Source organism: Chaetura pelagica, unplaced genomic scaffold (assembly GCF_000747805.2).
Source record: "Chaetura pelagica isolate M959 unplaced genomic scaffold, ChaPel_1.0 scaffold171, whole genome shotgun sequence".
Lineage (NCBI taxonomy): Eukaryota > Metazoa > Chordata > Aves > Apodiformes > Apodidae > Chaetura > Chaetura pelagica.
The window spans coordinates 3,102,169-3,128,442 of NW_009952066.1; the positions used below are offsets into that span (position 1 = coordinate 3,102,169).

General features: G+C 37.1%; 1 protein-coding gene across 1 annotated transcript in view; it reads left to right on the plus strand.

The window, feature by feature from the left end:
- The window catches only part of NT5DC1 (5'-nucleotidase domain containing 1), a 132,620-nt gene that overhangs the window by 83,216 nt on the left and 23,130 nt on the right, over nucleotides 1–26,274 (plus strand). Inside the window, exons 8-9 of the mRNA XM_010005149.1 lie at nucleotides 3,003–3,177; nucleotides 6,534–6,631. Of these exons, the coding sequence (XP_010003451.1) occupies nucleotides 3,003–3,177; nucleotides 6,534–6,631 (273 nt within the window). The remainder of the gene's footprint in view (nucleotides 1–3,002; nucleotides 3,178–6,533; nucleotides 6,632–26,274) is intronic.

The window sequence follows — 26,274 nt, forward strand, 5'->3', positions numbered from 1 at the left end:
ATCAGGTCTTCTCTGATTTATCACTGACTCTTTGCTCAGTAGAGTTTTCTTATTCTTTTTAAAAACAGAAATGCAGCACATTACATAATGGTGGTAATATACACTCCTGGAAAAAACTGCTTAATTTCTCACTGTCAAATCATTCTATTTGATTGTGAAGGCTTGACATGATGCTATTTCTCCATCACATGTTAAACTTCAAAACTCTTTTTGCCAACAAGGTGCCTGTGAATCTGTTTGTCCTCATCAAAGCTGGCTCTTGGCCTGGTATAATGAGCAAAGTTTTCAGCTATTATTTTATTTGGCTTTCAATAAAATCTTTCAAGCTTCAGTGGTTAAACTCTACATATATGAGTACATATTTGACCAAACTGTCTTCATCAGATGCAACAGTATGTTAGGAATTAAGTTAAACTCTTCTTTCCCAGAGCCACATTGGCCTAATTGCAGTAGAATATGCTTTAATGAGGGTTCTTTTAAGGTACCTCTGCCTGATATGGCTAAAAGCCCAGAGGCAAGCTTCAGATCCCAGTGTCAGATCTGATTCATTGCTAGTCTGCAATTAATAGTTTGGCTTCAGGGTCTGGATAGAGAAATAGAATAAGTCTTTCAGTTCATATGTTAAATCCAGAGTTGTTGACCTTTTCCACTGCATATGTAAATCAGAGACCAAATACTATTGATTTATCACATAGCAGATACTGTACAGAGTATGGGCAAAGAATCACAGAATGTTAGGGGTTGGAAGGGACCTCTGAAGATCAGTAAGTCCAATGCCCCTGCCAGAGCAAGACCAAAAAAACTAGGGCAGATCACTTAGAAAGGCATCTAGACAGGTCTTCAAAGTCTCCAGAAAAGGAGACTCCACAACCTCTCTGGGGAGCCTGTTCCAGTGCTCTGTGACACTCACAGTAAAGAAGTTCTTCCTCATGTTGAGGTGGAACTTCTTGTGCTCAAGTTTGAATCCATTGCCCCTCGTTCTATCACAGGGCACAAGTGAAAGAAGACGGTGTTGATTAAATTTACTCAAAGTCTTTAAAGAATGGTTAACAGAGGGTGGGAGGCATTTGATAAGGAAAGAAAAACAATGTCTGATGGCAAAGTTCATATAAAACTGATATTTTAACCTATCTTTAGGGTAAAAAGACTTAAGGGTCACGGGCTATATAAATGCCTTTTGCCATCTGTCTTTTAATTGATCCTGTGAGAGCTAGCGCCAAGCCTGTGTTGTGTCCCCCTTCATTTTCATGTAGTATTGTGTGTTTTCCAAAACAATAAAAATTGTCAGCATAGTATATGAAAAATAATTACTGATGATAATGCTGAAAAAATAACGCAGCTTCTGCTCTTAAAAACTATATAACTCATCTCAAACTATATTCACACCTCAAGAAAAGGGGATTGGAGGTGGGGGGAGGGGGAAGGAACTACTAAAGGAAACCTTGTTTCATAAATCTGCTTGGTTTAATAAAAAAAAATCATTGATCTTGGCTAGTTCCCAAGGCAAACGTCATGGCATCCCATAATGCTGGCTGCAGGAGCAGGCTCATATTCCCCTGCTACAGGCTGTTATGCTGGAATAGGGACCTGGTTATGAGTTTGGAGATACTGTTTGAGACTTTTGTCTGATTTAATAGCCCACTCTGTAGCTTTTGGGAAGAAATCTGTCAAGTTGCAGTACAGAATAAGACTTTTTTGCTGTCTTGCTGTCTAGTTGCAGTGATAACAGCCAATTCAAAACTTCTTTTGGGAGACTTTTTCCCTCCATCTGTAGGTGTCTGAATGTATAATTTATGAAATCATGTTATGTTTAGCACCCAGCATCTTTCAGACTTTCTTTGATACTACTACTTCAAACATGCATGTTTGCTTTTATTAAATAGCTAAAGTTTAAGTGGTTTAAATCTTATTTTTTCAAACTAGAGAATAGCATTACTCACATACCAGAAGGCTAAGTAATGTCTGGGATTTATTAAATCATTCAGCAAAGTTGACCACAGACAGTTGCATATAGAACAAATGCTGGAAGAAAAATAATCTTCTATGATGATGTTCATTATACTATAACACACACAGACCGAGAACCAAATACCTGGGATCATTTCTGTCTCTACAATTATTGTAATTCTTTTTAGATCTTTAACTAGGTTGACATTTTTGGTTATAGAGGGTTGGAGCACAGAGGAAATCTGTAGTCTTAGTCACAGGAATTATTAAAGAAGGTCAGTTTAATGTTAATTTGACAACTTGGTAAAGCAGCTATGGGTTATAACAAAATAAATAGCTATTGGTGACTTTAATGAATAGGAAACTTTTACTGCCAACTTAGTGTTATTGCACACTTCTAAAAATCTTACATTCCAAGTGTATTTGCATAATTATACTGCTGTTCTGTTCAGCAAAAAGAGCATAATTGAAGCTAAAATTGGAATTGTTTGGGGGGTTTTTGCATGTTTCTAGTATTCTACATACCTGTGAGTCTTTGCCAGTTTGTTTTGTCAACTTTTCATAGATCAAGTGCTAGTTGTGAAAAAGGCAAAAATATTAAAATGGATGTTACTGATCAGACAATGCTAACCTAAGGTGTCAGAAGTAACTGAACAAATGTTCTTGAGAATCTTAGGTCCTTACCATTTTCTAAACACTAAACTCATTTTAAAATCACAAATTGAGTATCTAAAAATTAAGCAAAGGCAACAGGAAGTAATTATTTGCTGTCTAAGACTGTAATATGTAATTTATGTATTATTTATTCTTATGAGCAAATGAACACAAAATAACTATGAAAATTCTATAATAAAAAAAAACCCTTATTTTTGCAAGTTTGTGTCCTCTTTTATTGATTTTTATGGTTTATGTTGAATTACAACCCTTGGCAAATTTTAAACTTTGCTTTGCCTTTTTTAAATTGTATTGTTTGCACATAAAAGAATATTATTTGTGTGGATTTAGTGGTTTGTGAGCAAAATTAGATAATACATAATTATGTTTTAATTTTTTAGAAGATTGTGGGACATATTTCCCAGAAGTGAAAAATCATCCAGACAAATATTTGCAAAGATGTCCTGAGTCTGTAAAAAAGTGGCTGAAACAACTGAAGAGTGCTGGGAAGATTCTGCTATTAATTACTAGTTCTCATAGTGACTATTGCAGGCTCCTGTGTGAACATATTATTGGGTAAGTGCAATGTCCTTTTCAAATCATATCTGCCAGACAGCAACTGTCTATAAGCCTGAGCTATAATTTGAGTTAATTTGAATTTGTTAAAACAAATTGCGAGTTATTTGAATCTGAGGCTTTTGTTGGGCCTCCCTCTGACAGAGTGTTAAGACAAAGTAGTCCATCTATGAGCCTGTGAGCTGTATCTGACCCATGGCACACTTAAATCCAGCATCTTTCCTGGGCATCATGATGGGATAGAAGAGGACAGGGAATGTCCTTCAGATCAACACCAAATATATCTTCTGAATCCCAGTTTTTTCATAAGTTTTTCATAGACTGTCTTATTCAAGCCACTTCCTTTCTGTGCCTCTTCAGTGGTGAGTGCATGAGAACTGTGCATTTACAGATCACAGCATAAAAGATAAAACAGGTGGTTCATTGCACTGGCAATCAATTGAGATTGTAGGTGCTGATCACAACAGCTGTTTTTAGTTGTAATATTAAGAAGATGACTGGTCAAGTCAAATTCAGTGAAATTCAGGAGAACCATCACTCACATCCCTAGAAATTAATTAATCAATTAAACTACTTGCTAGGTGGGTGACATGATGAGACTATTCAATAAATTAATCAAAGAAACAAAGTGGTGCAGTGTGAGCCAGCCTTGGCTATCTGGATATACAAAGAAACAGCAGAATGAATACAGCAATGCTGCAAGAAAACCACAGATAAGGTGCAAAACAGAGCTACCTTCCAAAACCAGTCCTGCCAGTATCACTTCCCTTCTGTATTCTCTAGGATAAATGCTAAACTGAGCATCAGCTGTGCCAGTTCTTGCTGCCTTGTATGAGCATTATATTTACTCATTTGAGGGAAAAATGTACCATGTAATAAAAAACAGTTTTCCTTATGAGTAAGATGCCTGTGAATTAACTCCTGTGTGTAGATCTGTATAGTTGTTTTCTGAATGATAATGTGGTATAGAACTAAATTCTTGGCCACATATAATGAATTTGGCTTTCTTTGCCTTGGTGAATGTTTCCGCTGTGTAAGGCAGCTGTAGAGATCCTGCTGGAAGACAGTTAGTAAGAAAGGCAACAGAGAAGGTCAGTTGCCTTTCAAAAGACAAAAATATATGTTCAACTAGAAGGATACCGTGTCGTTCCATGGAAGTGCAGGATGTTCTACAGTGTTTACGACAATTGTATTTTTCATTGACTCACACAATGCGGTTTCCAAGACATTTTCTGGAGACCTGAGTACTTCACTTTCCATTAGACCTTACCAAAGTATTTTTTTTCATTAAAATAATTCTGAACTTTTTATTGCTTTTGTTTATTCCATGCCTCTTCTATCAGATAATAAGACTGTCCACACCCATACTGCTTTTTGTGACACTGGACTATAGCCTAGGTTCACACCTGTTACATCTGCACTTTAATTTGACCAGGATAAATGCATTTAATTATTTACATCAAGCCTTATTAATTATGTCCATGTAGTCCTTTATTAATTTCTTTTCCTACTTTCAGCTAATAGGTATCATACTGAGAAGATAATTGTGTGGTATAAAAAAAAATAAAAAGCGAAGGATAAAGATGAAAAGCTGAAATGTGTGTGAAGTTTCAGCCTCTTACTCCTACTATCCTTGCCTTGTAACTGTTAACTTTTTTGCACTTTATTTAAGAAAGTCCTTTTTGGCTAAGAAATTATTGTCTGCATAAAATTAGTGCTGGGAAATTCATGCTTTAGTGTATCATTTACCTTTTCAAGCACAAACTATCCCAGTCATGTTCATCTGACCAAGCTGTCCTTAACTGGGAGATATTTCGGTGAGAGGAAGTCAAGAGAAAATCTCATTTTGACATAAAACAAGAGCTGTTTCCTGGCCAGAGCATGCAAGTATTGCTGGCATCAGTGTATAAGGCTTGTAAACCTACAGAAGCAATTGCGAGTTCGTTCATATAAGCAGCAACATCATTGTGTGACTTTTCAGGCTTACCTACCATGAGAATGTCTGTCAAGTTGACCAAATGTTTAAGCACTGGCAAGAGCACATCTGTAGAGGAGTCAAGTATCACATAGTCGCTGAAGTTGAGTTTTCTTCTAGTAAACTTCTGCTGCTGCTAACATTTTAGTGCCTGTACCCATCCTGCACTTGACATCTGGGACTTCTCTGTTCCATGAAAGAATTTCCATCATTTTTTTGATGTTAAAGGCAACAGTCGCCTAAGCAATGAAACATTTCTACTAACTTAAAATACAATGATATTTTAATAATAATGATGATAATAAATAACAATTAAAAGAACACTCTTTAAGCATCATTTGTCTAATTTTATGATAGGCATTTAGGGAGGCATTGTTATTTCTTGCTGTAGTTCTCAGCCTGATTGTATAATAAATCAGGTCTAATAGATTCCTTAAAATGAGAAAACTCTTGCTAGAGTAGAATAACTGATGCCTCCAGAAAAAAATCATCTTACAGTAGGACAGGTGACATGAATGTTCCCTAAGGTTCCATTTTTTTCTATTGACTTGTAATGTTCTGACTTGCATACATGTCTCTATAACTAACTATAGGTAAGTCCCACTTACTTACCATGCTTAAAATAGAGGCCCATTTAAATTTAGGGATTTCCGCAATTCAGACATTGATCTGTGTTTTCATGGGCCTACTGATCTTTGAAAAATCTGAATTTAGTGATGTGATTCAGCTGGAAGATTAAGACTCATACTTGGTAGGTGTTTATTTGTGAGCCACATGTCTACCGTCTCTGTAACCAGCAGGGATTTAGTCAGAGCAGACAGTGGAGTCTGGCAAGGATTCAGCTAACAAAATGGCTTTTCAACTTTAGGATATGTGAAATCACCCTTTAAGATGTAATTGGCTGTATAATTACATCTCTGTTGACTACAGTGGCATCCCAGACAGCCATTAGGTCTGTGCATATGCATGTACAGTATGGATACCAAAAAAATAAGCACCTGTGTTTAAATATCTTTAGTCTCCAGTTACTTCCTACCCCATCAGTTAACTTCATGTATTTTGCTTTATAAGGAAAATGCCTCATTTACACCTTTCTTCACCTGTCTGTGTGTATCTTGACACCTGAGATTACACTGTATTATCTATCATATGTTCTCCTAAGATTTAAAAACCCTGGGCCAAGGAACACCTTTTTACAAATAATGAGTGGTCCTGAAGGAACAAGACCTCAGGAAAAGAAGGGCAGTAGTGACGCTGAACAAACTTCAGAGGAAAAAAAAAAAAAAAAAGTGTTTTCCTACCTTCCTAAGTCTTAGAGAGTGTTTAGTGGCATCTTAGTTAATTTATTACTTTAACTAATTCAATTTCCTTTACTTTCTAGGAATGATTTTGAGGAGTATTTTGACATTGTGATTACAAATGCTTTGAAACCTGGTTTCTTCTCCCATACCCCAAACCAAAGACCATTTCGAACTCTTGGTAAGTTGCAGTTGTGACTGCCTTCTCATCTACTTACCTCTATCAAAAGAAGAAAATCATAAATAAAAGTAAATGGACTGGATGACTAGGCAACATATTTTGAAAATCTAGCACTGGGGAAAGAAGTGGACTCTACATATAACTCTTCCAGAGATATTAATAAAAAATTATCTGGAGACATTGAAAAGGTTCAGATGTTGCTTAATTAATGAAAAAATAATAATCCTTTATTTATGCTTACAAGGGCATACAAAGAAAATGAAATGTAGTTCTGGCAAAAAAAAACATAGAAATATTTCAAGAATTTAAAGGAAGTTCAAAGAACAGTACAAATAAAATTGCAAGGCTGAATGAAATTATTTATGGAGCAAATATGACAGTATTTCATTTGTGTACTTTGGCTAAATAATGACAGAGTAGGTGAAAAGAACATGCCCTTGTTTTCACTTAATTTAATTAAAGCAATCTGAAACATTTGGCAGTGTTGTCCATTAGGTAATTAAGGTTGTAACAAAAGAGGTTTATAAAAACAGTGTTCATTGAACTACAAACAACAATAGTAGGATGGCTGAAGATGCTTAATTTTTCTGTATTTTCGTAAATACCTATATGATTAAGTGCTACCTGAAAATTAATCTTATATCCAAAATAGTGTTACTCAGCCTATGTTGAACTGTATTTTAGCATTTTATGACAGGAAGGTCAGCTGTTCCAGCCCAAAAGAAATTTTGCCTGTGGGACTTTAATGGTGAAGCTAAAATGAGCAGTGGAAATATATATTGAAACTACATTTCAATGTTTCACTCATTTATAAAAAGGAAAATAAGTAAGAAATTTTTCAAGGATTAGTTCAAATAGGAAACAGCCACGTTGACAACTTAAAAAAAAAAAGCTCAGAGGCTAAATTGAAACTCTGTTAAAGGGGGGAGGGAAAGCAAAAACATAAAGGGTAAAAAAGTCTCCGTTCTGCAAGCATTTTGTTTAGTTTCATATAATGGAAATTGAAAATTAAAATGTAACTGACTTTGGATATTTTTTAAACAATCTGATCAGCCTGACTTCCTAAGGAAATCCTGCTCCATCCCTCTGCCACTAATCCAGCCAGCAATTTTTGAACCTGTTGGCCCGTTCCGGTAAATTTACTAGACAGCCAAGAGGCTCCAAGATATTTTGACAAGGGGTTTTTTTGTGCAAATAAGGGCAGAACAGAGGGAGAAGACTTGAAAATACTGTCTCTGTTGAGAAATATTATATAGCATCAGCTTAAACACATTATTAGATTGTAAGTAGCAATTTTCATTAAGCTGTTTCTTCCTTATGCATTTGTACAGGAACAGTATTCCCTGGAGTCCTCTTCCTGACTCACTTGTTTTCATTCACTTTGTATTTTGGCATTATGAAGAGGCTCAAGTGAGGGTTGATCACTCATTACATGCAAAGCTTATTAATACAGAATAAAATTTACTTTCTATTCTGGAGAAATCACTATCTAAATAGTTACGGAACACAAACATAAATAGAGCAATTATCAGATAAGTAATTTGCTGAAACTACTAATCTCTGAGTAGTTTTTTTTAATATATCTGTATTTGATTAAAAGTAACTGGTTTCTTCTGAAAAACCAACCAGAACATTCAAAGCAAAGAATTCTACATATAGGACAGGTTTTTAGGTAGAAGTTTTGAGGTAGTCAAGTGCTTCTTTAAGAGTATGTGAATTATAAAGCTTCAAAATACGAGCAATTCTATGAGAAAATGTTAAAAATCATAATATTTTTAATAATGTAGATTTTGCTGCCCTCTCTCTGTGTTCCTTACAACAAATATATAGCTTCAGGGTAGGCACTGGTAGTTTCACCCATTTGCTGCAGATACCAAAACCACAGTTAATTTCTAAAATTCCATGCAGTAGAGCTTTTAATACATTGGGGGGGGGGAGGTGGCTTTCTAGTTTCTATAATTTTTGTAAGGCTTTATGTCATATCAGAACTACAGAAAATTCAAAACTTAAGTTTTTAATTTCTATTTTCTTTTTGCCACAATAGATTTCAGGCAGAAGAATTTACCCAATGTGCTTCAGACTCTCTATTCTCTGAGAGCATTGGATATAATGGATCAGGGAGACAACGGTTCCTTATTTTGGCTTTGAAATAGGAAAAAACCTAGGGTTGGACGTCATAGTAAATATCTTCTTAAAGCACTTTAGTGTAATTTCAGGAAAAAAAGCTCCAGTAAGTAAAATAAAGCTTATTCTGTGAAGACATTTTTTGCAGAAAACAAACTGCAGTAACTATTTAGCAACCTGTCCATTTCTCCAGGACTGAGTTTCATCCGTATTCTTCCATCCGTCAGTGTGTCTGAATTACTGTAAATTCTGAATAATACTGTATTCCCTTCTATTCCAAGGGAATTGTTATAAATGGACTTAATGCACAAAATGTGGACTGTATTCTTAATTTCAAACAGCCCAAGCATTTCATTGTGTACTGGTGCTAAATTTAGATATATAACAGGATTCTTGCTGCAGATTTAATAACTGGAAAGTTTTGAAGTTTACTAAGGAGGAGGATAAATTCTTTTCAGTGAATTATGTCAAAAAAGGCAAATGTGGTCAGCAAACCTTTGAAGGAGGATGAGAAACAGGACAAGATGACAAAGAAGTCATTGTCTAAAAATGTGATATCAGATAACTGCTCTGAATAAATGTTTTTTCAGTAGACAGGTAATTTTAGAACTTACATATTTTGAAACAAGATACATTATTTTAATTGTGCAATTAAAAATGCATCACTGCTTTATTGGAGTTTCAAGATACGTAAAATTTAAAGCAACCAGAACACTGTTTAAAATCTTAAAAGATTTGTCTGACTGCTTTTATTGAATTCAGGCACTGAAAAGCACACTAAATAATTATTTCATTTGCATAATTTTATTTTAAACTACCATTCTCTTTAATGGATGACAGTTTATACATACCTTTCCAGATTTTAGAACAGCTACATTTATTTTTATCTGGCAAAAAAAAAGTTTTTATGGTTAAGGGTAGCTTATGTAGCAAAGCCCATCGTTTATTAGAATAGTACTATACAAAAAAAACCTTTACTCCTGTAATACCCCATAATTTACTTGTTATTCATGAGGTTACATTTTATTTTACATAGAGAAATTCTTTAAATGGTTCTTGAAACTACTAATAGCGTCTTGAGCTACTGCATCCAAGGATTAGATAAAAAATGTTTCTGTAAGTCCTGTGTTGAGAATGTAGGATTTTCTTTGCGTTCAACAGCTACATCCAGCTTAAACTACTGTATCACTCTGTGAACGGCTTGAAGGAATACGAATAGCAAGTACAGTTGGGACTCATCTGAGAATCTGCAGTACACCAAGATTTTTGTAACAGTTGACAACAGAGCTTTGCTTTGATCGCATCACTCATTAAAGTATGTCAGTTTACTAGCCTGACTGCCAGTTCCGATAATTATCAAATAGATTTTTTAGAATGCAAAATAAAAATAGAAATGCGGAAGATAACCCTGATTTTCCTGAAAGCCTTCTGTAAGAGTGTATATACAGGGAATTCTTTCTTGGTCCTAAAAAAGGCTTTTTATATCTTTTCTTTCCAGCTTAGGAATGCTTACTGTCTATTTTGGTCTGGGTGGGGTTTTTTTATAAATTGAAAAGGTGTTGCTAATTGTTCTATGTACAATGCATATTTAACAGTGAACGTGTATCTTCATATATATGTGTACATATATTTACGGACCAGAAGCAGACCTATATATGGAGGAGCAGTGGATGCCATATCTCTGTGATATTGTGTGTGTTTGCCACATTGTGCTTTCCAAGATTGTGTGGGCTTTCCACCCAGAGAAAGAAACTCTTCCTCCTTCTGCTCCAGAGAATCTCAAGTTTTCAAAGGCCACTTTCAGTTGCACTTCCAGGCTGTTTGCCTTACCCCTACACTTAAATTTCTATCCAGCTGATGATGTGTCTGCTATGTGATGCAGCCTCCAGTTTAGGAAACTCTTTCAGTCCTCCAGCTTTTGATGATTCTCTGGTAACTGCCCTTTTAACAACTCACTGCAAAAAGTCATTCTTCTCTAACCTTCTAAAAACACAGGAAAATGCTATGAACTGAAAAGACCAATTAGAAAATAAAATAAGGGGACAAGATCTAAAATTACATATGTCTAGGCTGAAGACTGTACTTTATTATTAGGGGCTGCAAGACTTCGGAAGAAGGAGGTGAACCCGTGTCTGCTATTTAAGTCTTCTACCATCATCTACAAAATCTGGGCTTGACTTTTGCCTGAGATGGGATACAGAACTAGCTGATCCTATATAACTATTTTTATGCATTTATATATACTAAAACCTTTTATGCCTGAGGAGTGGGATCAGGAAGGGAGTGCCTTCATTTTCCTGGAAGCTAAATCTGTAAGCAGTATAACTTATTTTTCGAACATTCTTTTTATATGAAACTTCTGGTTTTACCACCAGAAGAATACCAAAATACTACCCAGTAAATTTTTAAGACTTTAGTGAGACTGTAGAATAACTATTGAAAATGTGGAAATTTTGAAACAGTTTATGTTGCACCATTACAAGGAAATATACCATTTAAATAGTCTTGTATTATTCAAGCATTTGAAGAACATAAATGCTGTCTCTAGAAAATGATGATTACATTTTCAACCAAAATACAGTAGTATGTAGCTCACTTGCTGCCTCTACTATGAGGGCTATTTTTTTTTTTCTTCTACATCATCCTTTGAGGCTAAAAGAGTGCTTGTCTACTCTTTTTGTCTGTTAGTTGTTCCAATCATCTCTTCTTGCCAATCTTTTCTTGCTTTAGATCATCAGATCTTCATACTTAAATGTAAAGTCAAACTGATATTTAAAAATACTTTTAGATTTAGCCTTTAACTCATCACAGACAGGACAGCACAATTGTTGGTGTTTTCATGCGAAGACTTGATATTTGGTGGAGAGCTTACTCTCCCCCTGGTCTTTTGCTGCATCTGCAAATCCTTACCCAAATGTATGAGTTGTGGTCTGCAAAGGCTGCAGATTTGGTCTGTACCTAACACCTCCAGCCACAGGTCATTGCTGGGATTAAATAGGATTTTTTCTTCCATCGTTTGACATGGGTCCCTAGTACATCCTTATCACTGAATACTGCCCAGTGCTCCCTCCATGGGCAGCAAAAGAGGTGGGATGAAGGAAAAATCTCCTGATCTAGAGGCAGAGGTGCCACAAGGGTATGTGTGTGAGACAAAGATGAATCAGAGAGGGGCTGGGTAAGCCAAGTGATTGGAAGGGAGATCACAGAAGGAGTCAGAGTAAGACCAGAGCAGCACAGGTAAACATGAAGAGGAGAGGGATTTCACTCTGATGGGATTTTCTAAATTTTAAGTCTTTGCTTTTCGACTTTCCTTTTTCTATCATTGCCTCAAGGAGGACTTTTGAAATATGTCTAATGTGTCAAAGAAGCTGGTTTTCCTGTCTACTATGTGGTTTCAGATTTCCAGCTTGCCCTCTGACCACATGTGGCAGGGGATGCGGCACTGCCCTCATGGATGCTCTTTGGGCTCAAAAAGCATTTTGGGTGGCAACCATAAAGGGTCCATTTTCCCACTTGTCAGAAGTCTCAAGCAGAATTAACACCACAATCAGCAAAGGACACTTTTGTGTAATCTACTCTTCCAATCACTCAGGAGATTCCTTTATGTCATGCAGCTGTGCTGCTTGCCTTTTTCTGGATATGGTGTGTCTGTGTATCAGCCTGTCTGGAGATATTCTTTAACACAAGGCCACATAATAGTGCATATTTGCTGAGAGCTTGTGACAGAGTGGCACGTTAAGGTTGAGCTGGCTGAGTACTGCTTTATTCAGGAGGAATAAAGTCCATAAATATTTCCCATAGGTTTTCTAAAGTTGCTGCCTTAGAACATCCCACAGTGCCATATAGTCTGTGAAAGCAGCGCAATTCTTTTCAAGGAAATCTTGTTTAGCAGTTCTGTATAGTGCATTGGCACTATTTTTTGTGTATTTTCTGGCTACTTAGGAAAGGAAAAGGAAGGTTATAACTAATAGTCATATTTTGTACTCTTAATTTTCAAAAGCAGGTCTTTTTGTAGGTCATAAGATCATGATGTAAAAGGTCAAGGGCCTCCTAACTCTCAAGCAGGAGAAACAGGTTCTGCATCTAGTTTGCAGTAGAAGGTCTACTATTTTAAAGGATAAAGTGTGAGAAATAATTCCCTGTTCTTGACTAGGGATTTTTATCCATCATTTCTGGACACCCTCTCTGTCAGCATGGTTAATGCCTGATGCCACCTTCTGACAAGCAGCCTAGGGTAAACCAGTATGGCCGACAGTGGGGGGCACATACAAACGTAACAGCGTTTGTTTTCATACAGACATTCATCATCCACCAAAGATCAGAAGGTATTTCCAAAAATCTAGAGTGACAGGATTCTTGGCGGACTGTTTCACCTCCCATCCCTTGTTTAAATGATCGTAGTCTAAAACTATTCCCCTCTATGTACTGCATTTGCACAGATATCTGCCGCTCAAGAGATTGTGTTTTTCTGACAGTGTAAACAGCTCTCTCAGGGACTTCTGTTTTCCCAATATTATTTATGTGTTGTAGACAAACATTTTAAAAAATCAGTGTATATTATGCAGTAATCCAAGGGTTTCCCTAATTAGTATTTCAGAGTTTGCTAAATACTACCTCCATGTAGTTGGAAATCAACAATCCGGGAATAGTTTTAGAATAGAGAGGTGATAATTTCCTATCATGTCATCAATGTTTGCAATTAAGCACTGTGATAGGTAAGACGGGAGACTGCAAGGGAGATGTTAAGGACATCTTTTCTGACAGTTAAATCTTATTTCATATTTGCTAAACTTAGTCTTAGTTGATAATAACAGTCTGGATTTTATTTTTACATGTTCAGCACAGTGATCTATGTGAAAGCATTTAAAAATTATGCAAAAATCAAAATAAAGTTGTGCCATTGAACACCCTCGTCCTTTGCAGAGTAGATTGCTGAAGTCACAGACACAATACATATTTCATCATTAATAGCAAAAAGTTGTTATAAAGCTTCCTTTTTTCTGATAGTTTTCAAAGTCCTTGACTGCCATATTTGATGATCATTGCCTCATTAAAAAAAAAAAATAAATGTTTTTTTACATTTTAGATCCACTGCAGAGGTAGCAAATTGGAAACTGAGGAAGTACATTTTTATTACTAATTGGCAGTGTATCATTTATAACCTTTTTGTAAAATGATAGGAAAGGCCACCTTGCTGCTTGCAGTGATGGTTTGTATGTCCATTTGAACAATGACATAGTTATGCTGGTGTAATTTCTCTAAGTTGCCACTTTGTACTAGTCAGGCTGTGTGGCAGCCAAAGAACAAGGAAGCTAAACCCCCCCTTACAGTATATCCTTTTAGGCAATCTAAGCAGAGAGCCTATACCTTTCTCCTGGCAAGAGGAATGGAGTGTTCTTGGTTTATTCTGTTTTTCTTGGAATGGACTTCACTGGTATTTGCTTCAAAAGTTTTGGGAGGCCAGATTCTCATTGCATCATGTGGACATATTCTCACTAATTGACTGGTCTAACATTTTACAGCACATCAGATGCTAGAGCTACCAGGACACAGGCTAATTCTGTTAACATTTAGTCTTGTTTTCCTAAACATTAAGGCTTTTGCAATCACATGGCATGTGTGAGTAGGAATTTCTGCCCATCCACTCCTGCAAACCTCCATCAGTAATACAATTTCAACCACATTTGAGTGTGGCTGAGTTATTACAGCCTCTAGAGGCTGGCAATAAAAAAATGGGTCTGTTACTGCCAACTGAGAGAAAAGCCACAGCACAAACTACTGGAGTATCCATCCAAGAGAGCCTGCCCACAAATGACCCAGCTACTGGAAGAGCATCCATAAGACTTTGCACCCTATTAGACATAAAGTGAATCCGACTGTGAAACACAACTTCACAGGGTGATAAGCCCCATTATTTCCACTGTTCATAAACAACTCCTTGTTTGTTGAAAAAAAAAAAAACAAAAAAACCCCACCAACAAACAAACAAAAAAACCTTAGTCTTTGAAGTATGGCACCTCTTAATTTCTGAGTATCAAGATGAATGCTGAACTATGGATGCATACTCGTGTCTATTCTTCTTTAAAATCAAAAACTAAAGTAAATGTGTCAGGTCAAGTTCTTTATATGTTTGCATAGTGTTCAAAGTACCTTAGAGGATAAAAGGAATAAGAAGTTATTCATCCAAAACTCAAAACAGTGGAAAACTGCAATGTGCTCCTGCATAAAGACAGCAGGGGTTCCTTCAGCTGATTACCTTTGATATTAAATACTACATTTGGCACAGAACTAATAAGAACATTACAGAAAGCTAGTTCAAAGAAAGCTAAAGCTGCTGCTTTCAAAAGCACCGTATCAACAATATTCTTTTTGTTAAAACTGGAAAACATGTTTAGCATAATTTCCAAGTATTCCAAACCCAGAATTCTTTGTGTGTGGAATGTGCATTTGCATTTTCAAAAGGAGTTACAGTAGCTAACACTCCTGCAAAATCTAGTTATTGATTACATAATGTTACATTTAAGGCCTGCGTAAAACTCAAGCCCTGCTTCTTTATGGTATTGTGCAAGCACTTCATAAATCAGTCTCTGTCTTCAAGAAGCCCACAGGCGGACCTGATAAACAAATAGCAGAAAACCAAAAGCACTGACTCTCCTTTTAGAGCCAAGGAGCTGAGCGACTGAATGACTGCCTGTAATCATATCCCTTGCTAATCTGCATATGTAACTAAGATTTCTAATGTCCTTATGCAGAAGCAGTGAAGAACTGTAAACTAAATTTGCATAAGGACTCCATGAAAGTCTGAAAATTGACTGAAAATTCTCATAATGGGGAAATGAAGATACCATAATTGCATTTAATTCTGCTGTGTTTACTTTTTATGATTCAGTGATATTTATTCCTTTATAAGTTCAAGGAATTGGCCATATGAATTTGATGTGTTCTGTACCAAAATTATTAATATTATTCAATAATTATTCAATTTTTTTTATTATTATTATTGAAAGCAATAAGATAGAGTACTTGTTTGTTTTGGAAGACAGTTCCATACCCATGATTTGTTAAAATTGGTTATTAGTAATCAGGTCATGTTTATGTTTTAGGAAGAAACTTTATTCGTAGAGAAGCACGTCAATGCCTTCTTAATATAGTGAATTTTCTGAAGTTTTCCAAGTCTGAGCACTTAAAAGTTGTTTACAAAATAACCTTTTCCTATGAAATAGGGTGCAAAATCTGTAAGTCATGATGATGCTTTAAATATGATTGCCAAAGAGGTGACATCAGGATTTAAAAGTAACAGTTGTTTCAACAACGACGTTTAGTAACTATATAAACTGCAGTTAAAGTGAGTTATAGTTGCTGTATATAATTGCATGTAAACCACCTACAGTATGTGACTGGGAGGTCATTAAAAGTCAAGATCTATAGAAAAACCTCAAATCTTACATTTGTGATCACCTTCTGGTGTTGCTATTTTATTTTCTTTTATTTCAGGATAGTGGCAGAGAATGGAACTGTGCTACAATCTGATTTGGATTGTACCTGCCGTACTGAAGAGATAAGGCATGAAAGCTCCCACATGTAGGAAGCCAAATTCATTAAAAAAATGCAGCTTGTTTTTATAGCAGAATGAGCTGCTAAGGGCCTGGCAAGCCCATCTTCTCTCTGTACTGAGTCCCCACAGAACCTGAATTGTGGTATCCTAGCCTATGTTTTCAAAACCAAAGCCAAAAAACCTAAATGACAAATTTGTATTCCAGACAAAACTGTCCAGCAAACAGGCTTGTCTGGCTTAAAGGAACTCTCCTCCAAGACATGAAAGGATAATTAAGAGGAGCATTTTTTCCTCCATAGCGTCTGAGAAAAGGCAGCCAAACACTATGCAAAATTTAGAAGCAAAGCAGTCAGCACTTCACATAGATCACATTCATAGCATGATAGTTCTCTAACAATGTGTAATGCTGAAAAAGATTTGGGATTTACAGAAGATTTTGCACTGAGTGTGAAGACCCAGTTCTGTGTGGAAGACAAATGCAAATGCACACCTTCCATACATGAGCAAGACTTGCAACATTAACTCTTGTTGCAGCATTAGTAGGACCCATTTTGAAATAATGCTTTCAGTTCTAATGTTTATACTTTCATAGAAATAATGAAAGCTCAAAAGGATTGGCTAAGCAGTTGTGTCTGAGGGACATGTAAGCTCAATTTATCAAAGAAAATGTGCAGATTTAGTCTTGAAGATCACAAGGCTCGTGGCTCCTTTACATTGGATACATGGGAGCTCAGACTAGTATAACATAATACTTGAAGAATGTCTAGCAATTATTTATACCAGTACTTCAATATCCAGAATTCTAGAGGTTTTTTTTAATATTGCTTCTGGTTAAATGAAATATTTCTTTTCACCTTCAGTCTGTTTCCCAGCACACATAAGAGTGTCCACCCATCCCGGGGGGGGGGAAGAGCTAAGTTGGAAATATCAAAAGACTGATAGGAATACTAGGGAGACAAACCATGCACAAGTTAGCAGCTGTTTCGGCATTAAGAGATTGTGTATTTCCTTTTGATCTGCTTTGTTTATTTTTAATGTAAGATGGTTAAACAGATATATTTTATTTTGTCCACGCAATAATAAAGGTCCCACTGGAAAGCTTATTAATGCATGCAGATCAGACTCTTCTAAGTATGATGTTACAGCCTTGGTATCTTAGTTCAAAACCTGGCTTCACAGCAGCTCCTGTGCTTCCTATTGCAGAGCCTTTATGTTATGTTTCTATATCTGGGGCTGAATCCCAGCCATGGTGCAGGCCTTGCCTCATTATAGACTTCTAGTGCTAATTGACCCATGCCTTCCTGGCTTGGACTACTCTGTTGGAGAGCCTTAAGTCATCTTACATGTCTCTAGGCGCCAGTATATTAGCAACTTAATAGAACCAGGTTGCCTGCTAAGTAGAAAGCTGTGACAGGATGAGGGCAAATTGTTTTTAAACTGAAGGAGGGTAGATTTAAATTAGGTATTAGGAAGAAATACTTCAGTGTGAGTTTGGTGAGACACTGGAACAGGTTGCCTAGGGAAGTTGTGGATTCCCCATCCCTGGAAGTGTTCAAGGCCAGGTTGGATGGGGCTTTGAGCAACCTGGTCTCTTGGGAGGTGTCACTGCCTGTGACATGGGGGTTGGAACTAGATCATCTTTAAGGTCCCTTCCAACCCAAATCATTCTGTGATTTCTATTATTTTTGTTCATAGAAAGTCACCTGATGTTTTTTGCTGTTCCAGAATTACAACTTGATTAGCTTGGAGAGGAAATTACTACTTTTCTGAATACTTGCAAGGAACATTATATGATTCTATGATCCATGCAGGTCTACTCCTGTGCCTACAGCAGCCAAGGTCTGGCGCTCTGTGGGACAGATCAATACAAGTTTGTAAATTTTACCACTCCACTGAGGTTTGGTGCAAACCTGTATGAATTAGATTGGTGGACATTTAGTTTAAGCTTCTCATTATAGTTCTTACACAGCTTTCAAAATCAACAAAGAATTTCTGGAAGAAAGAAAGATTAGCTACATCATGGGGAGACTTATCAATGTGACTTTACAGAGAGAAAACGTTCTTGGCATAGATCTCACGTGTAAGCAATACATGATAGAAATTGGGGGGGTTATTAATCTTTGTTCTCTGTTTAATTGGCTTCTTCTGTAGGAATACAAAAATAATTTTATGATTTGACAGAGAACTTTATAGAGTTACCTTGTGATTTTTAATTAATTTGGAAATTGAGATTGAGGCAGTTTGTTGTAGAGCAAAAAGAGTTGTGTATGGTACATTCCTGGCAAAATGAGGGCTGGCATTCGCTGCAGAGAGCTTCCCTTCAGCATAGTTTCCATAAATCTGTGTGTGCTGTTTTTCATTAAGGAGCTTTAGAGTCCTCTTGTGTGTTCTTCCAATATGTCAAGCTTTTGTTAAGGTTAGTCTGTAGAATTGTTTTTTTGCAGAAAGCACACATTGGTTTTTGTACTGTAGGCATCACATCTGCTATTGGAAGCAAGTAGTGAAAGGAGCTGTTTAGGAAGCCCTAGAAATGAGCTGAGAACAAACGGAGGAATGACCAAAAGCTGGGCTGAGGTCTGGTTTGCTTTGGTATGACAGTGAATCTCTGCCTCGGATTCCCAGTTTCTGAATACTAAGGCTTACCTAATGTTCATGAAGCAGCCGAGAGAACTGCAGAGCAGTGAGTGAGAGAAGAGCTGCGACAAATTGCAGGTGTGGATTTATTGCACATGGGTGAAATCTTGTGTGGGTAGATGGCTAACTAGTGCAGCAGCAGCTCTTCCTCTCCCATCCAATACAAGGAAACAAAAGATCAGAAAACACAAAGCTGGGCATTTCTTGGCTGGCAAGCAATCATGAGACCTCCATTGTTTAGTTGAGTAGCAAGTACTCTGCAGCTGATGATCAGAAGGGAGTTACTTCTTGCAAACTGAAAGCTCAGGAAAAGGTAAAAGTGATGTACCATCTTTTTCCTCATTTTCTTTGTTCTTCAGTCTTTCTTTTTTATTCACACAGGACTCCAGATGTCTTAAACTTCAATATGCATGTTGCATGTTTTTCTGGGTAGAGATAGCAACCCCAGGATTTTTTTATCTTCATTAATAAACATCTTCATTCTAACCTGATTCTTATCTGCTGTGAAACAACATTATGTATTATTACTGTCCACAGATCCCAGGTGTCTTTGTGATACTTCCAGATTAAGGCTGAGCCTTCCAAGATTATTTTTTCTGGAATAATAGTAGTGAGAGATTTTATCCGATAAATTCCTGCATACAAAGATCTGGCTCGATGCTCTTGTTTCTGAGAAACAAGGTAAAGTGCATTTTTTATATAGAAAACTAAGTGGTTTTGCAAACCACACGAAATGCACAGATAAGGAACTGGAAAAGTATTACAGGAAGTGTCAAGGGGATCATTTCTCTTCTTCAAAAAACTCTTTACTACAAATTTTTCATGTCAGTCTTCCTATCAAAGAGTAACTAAACATATTTTACCAGAAAAGGAATAGTTTCCCTTTTTCCTTGCCATCTCCTCTCTGGTTACATTATTCTGAGATTTACAGTGACTGTTTCACACATAAAAACTTTTCCTCTTTGTTAGCACATTAATTTCCTAATGCTTTTCCTTTTTTCTTTTTCTTTTTTTTTTTTTTTTTTTAATTAAATATGAAGTTCTACTATATCTCAACAGATCTAATAGGAATAAGGTTCTTTGTTATTTTTCATCCTGGTGTTCCCTGACAATCCTGGCCCCATAGCAAACCTTAAAAAAAACATGTGAAGGTTATTCTAAGCCTGTCACATTCTTTGTCTCTCCTCTGAATTAATTCATTATTGTAGTCCATGGGGCCATGAAATTGTCCCCAGACCTCAAGACTGATCTAGTCTTCTCCTCTCTGTCTTTTGTCACACACGCATACCTTGTCTTTCCCTTGTTCCCCACCCACCACAGGTCAAAAGGCTCAGCAGAGAGCTTGATGGGCACACCCTGCATAGGCAGGAGCTGCTAAGTGGCAGAGAGGCACAAAACAATGGAAAGAAGATTAAAATATTTCTTTGTTTCTCTGGCCCCCTGCCCTTCATCTCCACATTCATTGGCTGAGCATCATCGCAGTTGTTTGTTCTTTTATCCAGGGTCTACATAACTCCAGTTTTGCCCCCTCTTCATCTCACTTTGTCCTCCTGAGCCACTGCTCAGGAGGCTGTTGTTGCCACTGCGCATGAACCTTAATATATTTACATTCATTAGACTCCTGGCTTGTAGGAGATTCAACACTTCTATTTACCTTGGAATTGCTTGGAGGCAAGTAGGAAATCTGTGGCTGAACTGATGATTCCCTGTCCTAAAGGCTAGCCTAATCCAGACCAAACCATGTGTGCAGCATCCTTCTCCCACGCAGCTGACCATGACACCCTAAACTCTAGTTGCATTGGGATGCTTTTTCCCTATTGCACCCTCAAGGACAAGCACCCTTCTCAAGGATGAGCACCCTTCCCAAGGAAATTGTTGGGCACAGCTCCCCTATACGTTTTGGGCAGGGCTCATGCTTGAGGAACTGGCTGTGGCTTGGCCATCCTGCTCTCCAGCTGGCCCATGCCTGCCCTCCAGCACACCCTTGGTCCCCAGAGGTTTCCTAGTTTTTGTTGTCCTCTTTCTCCTGTTCAGCTGCAACTTGTAGCGCCACCTAATGACTCACCAGTGCAATTCCAAGCAATTTTCTTTCTATAGCACTTTCTGGTAAAGACTTTTGGTGATGGACCCTGGTGTGTTCATTACTTGTGGTAGAGGTGCATTGCACAACCCTAGATTTTTTAAGGGTTAGGTGCATTTTTTCTATAAGGGACTGTAATAATATAAAATGCAGTAGAGGATATAGTAAAACCAACTTCGAGTCCTCGTTATTGTGATGAAAGGTCAGGCCCCTGCACTCCTCAGGAACACTCTCACTGCTGCTTACTGAGCTTGCTGGGCTTGGCAGCAGCACTGGGCTAAGGTAACTGTTGGTTGTGGGGAAGTCCTCCTTTTTTAATTACTGAGTCAGAGGGACACTCTAAGCAAGGTTTTCATAACCACTGTATCTGCAGCTTGTACAGTGATTGACAGGTAGAAGGCAGGGTGGATTCATTTATTTTAATTCTCAAATTTCATTCTTTACCTATGGAATTTTGCATCTTTGTTAAAGTTTTATGTGAAACTGCCCCCTTCAGAAGCAGGCAGTGTTTGAAGAGCTGGAACTTCCAACAGAATCAATCAATAAAATTAAAGTAGGGATTTGAGGTAGTGTAATAACTTAGGAAAAAAGAGTGGAGCTTTCTTATAAATCATAACTCAACTTGGCTGTATAATTAGTAGTTTTCATTTAAAAGTTAATGAAAATTTCTGTTGTGTATTCCAGGCAAATGAGTATGTGCAGTGACTGTGCATGCCTATGTCTACTTTGTAATTATTATGCCCTTTGAAATAACATATTTTAGGGAACTGAAGAAATAAAAAACAAAGGCTCATTGTAGCAGGGTCCATATATTGCATACATTTGTTCAGGATCAGATTGTCTGTTCTAGTTGACATATAAATTTTATAACTGAAGTGTTACAATGTAGGGTAAAAATTTTAGTCTTTCTGTAACTGCAGATTAAAGAACATTTGTTCTTTTTCTTTTTTTTTTTTTCTTTTCTGTTCTTTTTTTAATGTCTGAAGCCAAAGTAAATGAATGGCAGGAAGTTTTTCCCTACCACACTGAAGTGTCAGTTTTCAGTGTGGAAGAATATGGTCCAAGAGCAAATTCCAATGTGCCTTATTTCAGAAGGTATTACTAGAGAGACTTAGAGGGTTAGGGTAAAATTATTCAGTCTGCACAGTGCAAAGAAGGTGCTTTGTGTGTCTCAATTTTATTTTAATTACAAAAATCAGTTGAGATGTTTTTCTGAAGTGACAGCTTATGTCAGAACTGACTGGTGGTCCTCATCTCACCTTCTGTGCTTTTCTCCATCTTCTGCTTCCATCCACTCTTCAGATTTTTGTGTGGCAGTGAAGCACACCCTAGTAAGAAAGGTTATAGACAGTATTCCTGAAAAAAATTATGCCTTTTTTTTTCTCAATTACCACACCTCTCCTAGCTTACTTGAATTTAAAATGCTTTCTGGAAAAGCCTGTCTCTCTCCATTATTATATTGAGATATCTAGGACAACTGTGATATTAATATTGATATTGATTTGGGTTATATGTCTGGATATTGGGAGCTCCTCATTTTTAAGGCTCTGTAGCCTTTTTAGGAAACTAATGAGATCCAGAATAAAACTGTTCTAGGTGGGAATTTATTTCTTATCTTGCCATTTTGTACCTCGCCAAAGATCTCAATTAAAAAAAAAAACAAAACAAACAAACAATTTACAAAATAAGAAGATGAAGAAAGAAATTAAATTTTCTATTTATCTCTCTCTTACCCTTCCAAAATATAAGTTTTCTGAATTATAAATACAATTAAATAAGATAATGGAAAAAGCTTAACTAGATCTGCACATTTTAAAATTAATTTGCATGTGAATAATTTCCCCAGAAAAAAATATTTTCCTTTTCCAAGGAAAAAAGGCCTTGCTTCTATTTCATCATATCTATTTTTGAAACACTTTGTTCATTAGCCAAACTGTTCCTGGGAAATTATAAAATTAACGCTTTGACAGATTTGAAAACAAATTACTAAATCTGTAGTGAGCTATTATTTTCAGTTCCTGTTACACAGTAGTTAGAACTTCCAAAGAAACTTACTTGCTGATTTCTGTAAAGCAAGTACTGATTTTCTTACAAACAAGTAAAACTTCAGCAATGCATCTATATGGCCTGTTGCTTGGCATAATTAATTGTAAGGCAGATTTTAATAAAAACTAAAAAGGTTTAAGTAAAACTAAAAATTTAAAACTTGTTTGGGTTTTTTTTTTCCTCTTCTCAAAGAAGTCTTGGTTCTTACGTGCCCAGGACCATTTGAAAGTGTGCTAACCTGTACTTTGGTCTTATCTTGCCTTGTAAATGAGCAAAAGAGCAGAAGTCCACCATAAGAAAAGGAAGCCTTGGTAATTGAATAATAGCACTTATGAAATTATTATGAAATAGTTTAATTTTTTCTCAGCTGTATTTTTGTCAGCTTTATCTAGAATCTTATTTTGGAATATTACTAGTTCTCCATTTGAATGAGCATATATATGTTTAGATAGCTGGGCATAAGAAAGATGTATCACTACCTCTGTAAAATTAAAAATCATATTCCAGTTCTCAAATGTTAGTTTCTGCTTAGATTGGTTTAAGCCACCCTAAAGAGAGCAGAATGATGCAAGGCCAGGGAGGGGAGCTGATCTTCAGGCCTTTTCCTATAAAAAACAAAGGTTGGACAGCCAAAAATGGAGACAGCCAAAGTCACTAGTTACTTGAGAAGCCTTAACCTTTTATTTAAGGACATGGTGCTACAGGAATAATTTACCCCTTATCACTTTCCTGCAGTTGTCCAGTCAGCCAGGAGACTGGCAAGCACTGGTGTTCGTGTCAGGCAGATGGATTTCACAGCTGCTTCCATGGCACAGAAGTAATTCAGTGATGGTGAAACACAGTAATACCTGCATGAAGCCTGGAAGCAACCCAGCAAAGGTGTTGGTCTGTACATAGGAATTTGGGGTGTTACCCTCAAGAAAGGTGCCCATTTGGAGATGAAGTTTTACCTCCAGCAAGCTTGTAAGTACTTGCTTTCTTCATGGAGAGCTTGCCCGCAGGGGAACTCTACAGCTTATGTCATGCCATCTCATTACGTTTACAACTGGAAAACTACCTTCTACCAGAAGGATTTTATGCACATCTCTTTGTCTCAACTGTATAAAGATGGGCTTTCTTGTCCTGAGTCCCTTTCTGGAAAAGAGAGTTTGTGTTTCTCAAGTGAGCCTGAGATGCCATCTAGAATCAGACAGTGCTTGCAAGCTGGGCTGGAACATAACTTTTATATTAATGCCCTCAGGACCAGAACTGACATTATTTTAAATTGCAGGCATATATGGATGATAGTTGTGGATCATGAAATGTACTTGTTTTACAATAGCCCTCTGAGGCGGTAACCAGGGCTTCAATATGCTAAGCGCATGTGACCATCCGTGCTGCATGATCTGAGAGCCTGCAAGAGCTGCCCAGGGATGGCAAAAGGCAGGAACAGGAACAGGCACAAGCAGCAACAGAATCACCACATGGTTTTATTGTGTAATTCAGAGGAACAAAAAATATCAGTAACCCTTATAGCAGTTCTATCTAGATTTTTATGGAAGAAAGTAGTATGTCGTCAGGAGAAAGATAAGGCAGAAGAAGGGGGAGTTGAGGAGCTGTACACCTAATACCACAGTCACACCCAGCACATCTTCAGTTGCTGTGGCCTCTGAGTACTTGGAGTTCTTTCTTACCCCAGTCTCTGCCCAGTCAAGTAGGTGTGAGATGACATTGGTTCACAGCTCCTTGCCCAGTAGGAAACCAACACTCATCCTAGGGCATCCAGCTGGAGGAGCAGTGCAGAGTGGGGGCCTCAGGCTTGGTGAGCTGGTGAAAATTAACCTCCATGTAGGTGAATAACTGCTGGAGTGTAAATTCACCCTTACCTCCTAGCTTCTCTCTTAACTTCAGGCTTCCCAAATGAGAGCCTCATCCCATGGGCTGGGATTTAACAGTGTAAATGCCAGCCAGGTTAGGAATAGAGTTCCAGGCTCAGACCCTGGGCTGAACATCCTGCATGGACACAACATCAGCACTTCATGTCTTCAGGTTTCCATCTGGGTGAGTATCACCCATAAAAAGATGGCAAAACAGGCAGCAGTGTTTAGGTTTCTGTCTGGGTGGATATCACCTGTAAAGGGATAGCAAAGCAGACAGCAGTAAGCAAGTGTGTGCAGAGTCTTTCTTGAGGAGTGATTCTGTGCCAAAGTTAATTACCATCAGTTGTCATTTAAATAGGAATAAGCTTCACTGATTACTTTTTGCATACTCATTCAAAATGAAACCAGATGTTCCTCAGCCAATGTTGTAAACCTGCAACTCATATTTAACAGCAGGCAAGAAAACTCTCAGAAGAAAGAGGACATTGAGTCTTTTAATAAACTGGTTTATTTGAAAAACCTTATCTGCTAATGGTGATAGGAGTACATTTCTGAATCAGGAAACATTTCCCAAGCCATTAGACACAGCAATATGCAAATTGCCATTCCAGCAATATTAATATTACCCCACCATGAGACAAGCTTTCATTGTTATTTTTATAAAGGAACAGTAACTTCCCCTCAGCAAAATTGCTGTGAATCACTGTTGAGGTTTGGGTGAGTGTTTTAACAGAATTAATTTTTTTTGCTTTAATTATTTCAATTTTAATTGCTTACTACCTTTACATTCTTGTTGTGACACGTTTTCAGTCAGGAATCCAGGTTGCAGTTAAGTATTGGACTTCAGAAGGAAGCATGTCGTTCTATCTAAATCATCTGAGAAATTCTTTTTGATTATTCAGTCTGTTTGAAATTGTCAGGGCATCTCCTTTTCCTCCCATCTTGTAAGACCTGAAGCATTAGCATCCCCGCCTATGTATGTGTTGCTTCCTGCCGAAGGAATATTTATAGCATTTCTGACCTTTCACTGAACTTTTATGAATCAATAACAGTGAAGTGGAAGGAAGGTCAGAAGCAACTTTCCTCTTTTCTAAGTGTAGACAATGTTAAGTTTGGAAGATCCAAAATATATTAGAAACAATCATCATCATATTTATGCAACATTTTTGCAGGAAATTTGAAGATTTCTTCAGCGCTGTCATGTAGCTGCTATCTGAAGGATACAAGGCCAGAGTCAGTGGTGTCATTAATGGGTTTTGAAGTTTTTCTGTATCAATTTTTACGTGGCAGAACCACTGCAAGAAGCCTTAACAGCCAGAACTGAAGTCTTTATTATATTTTGCCA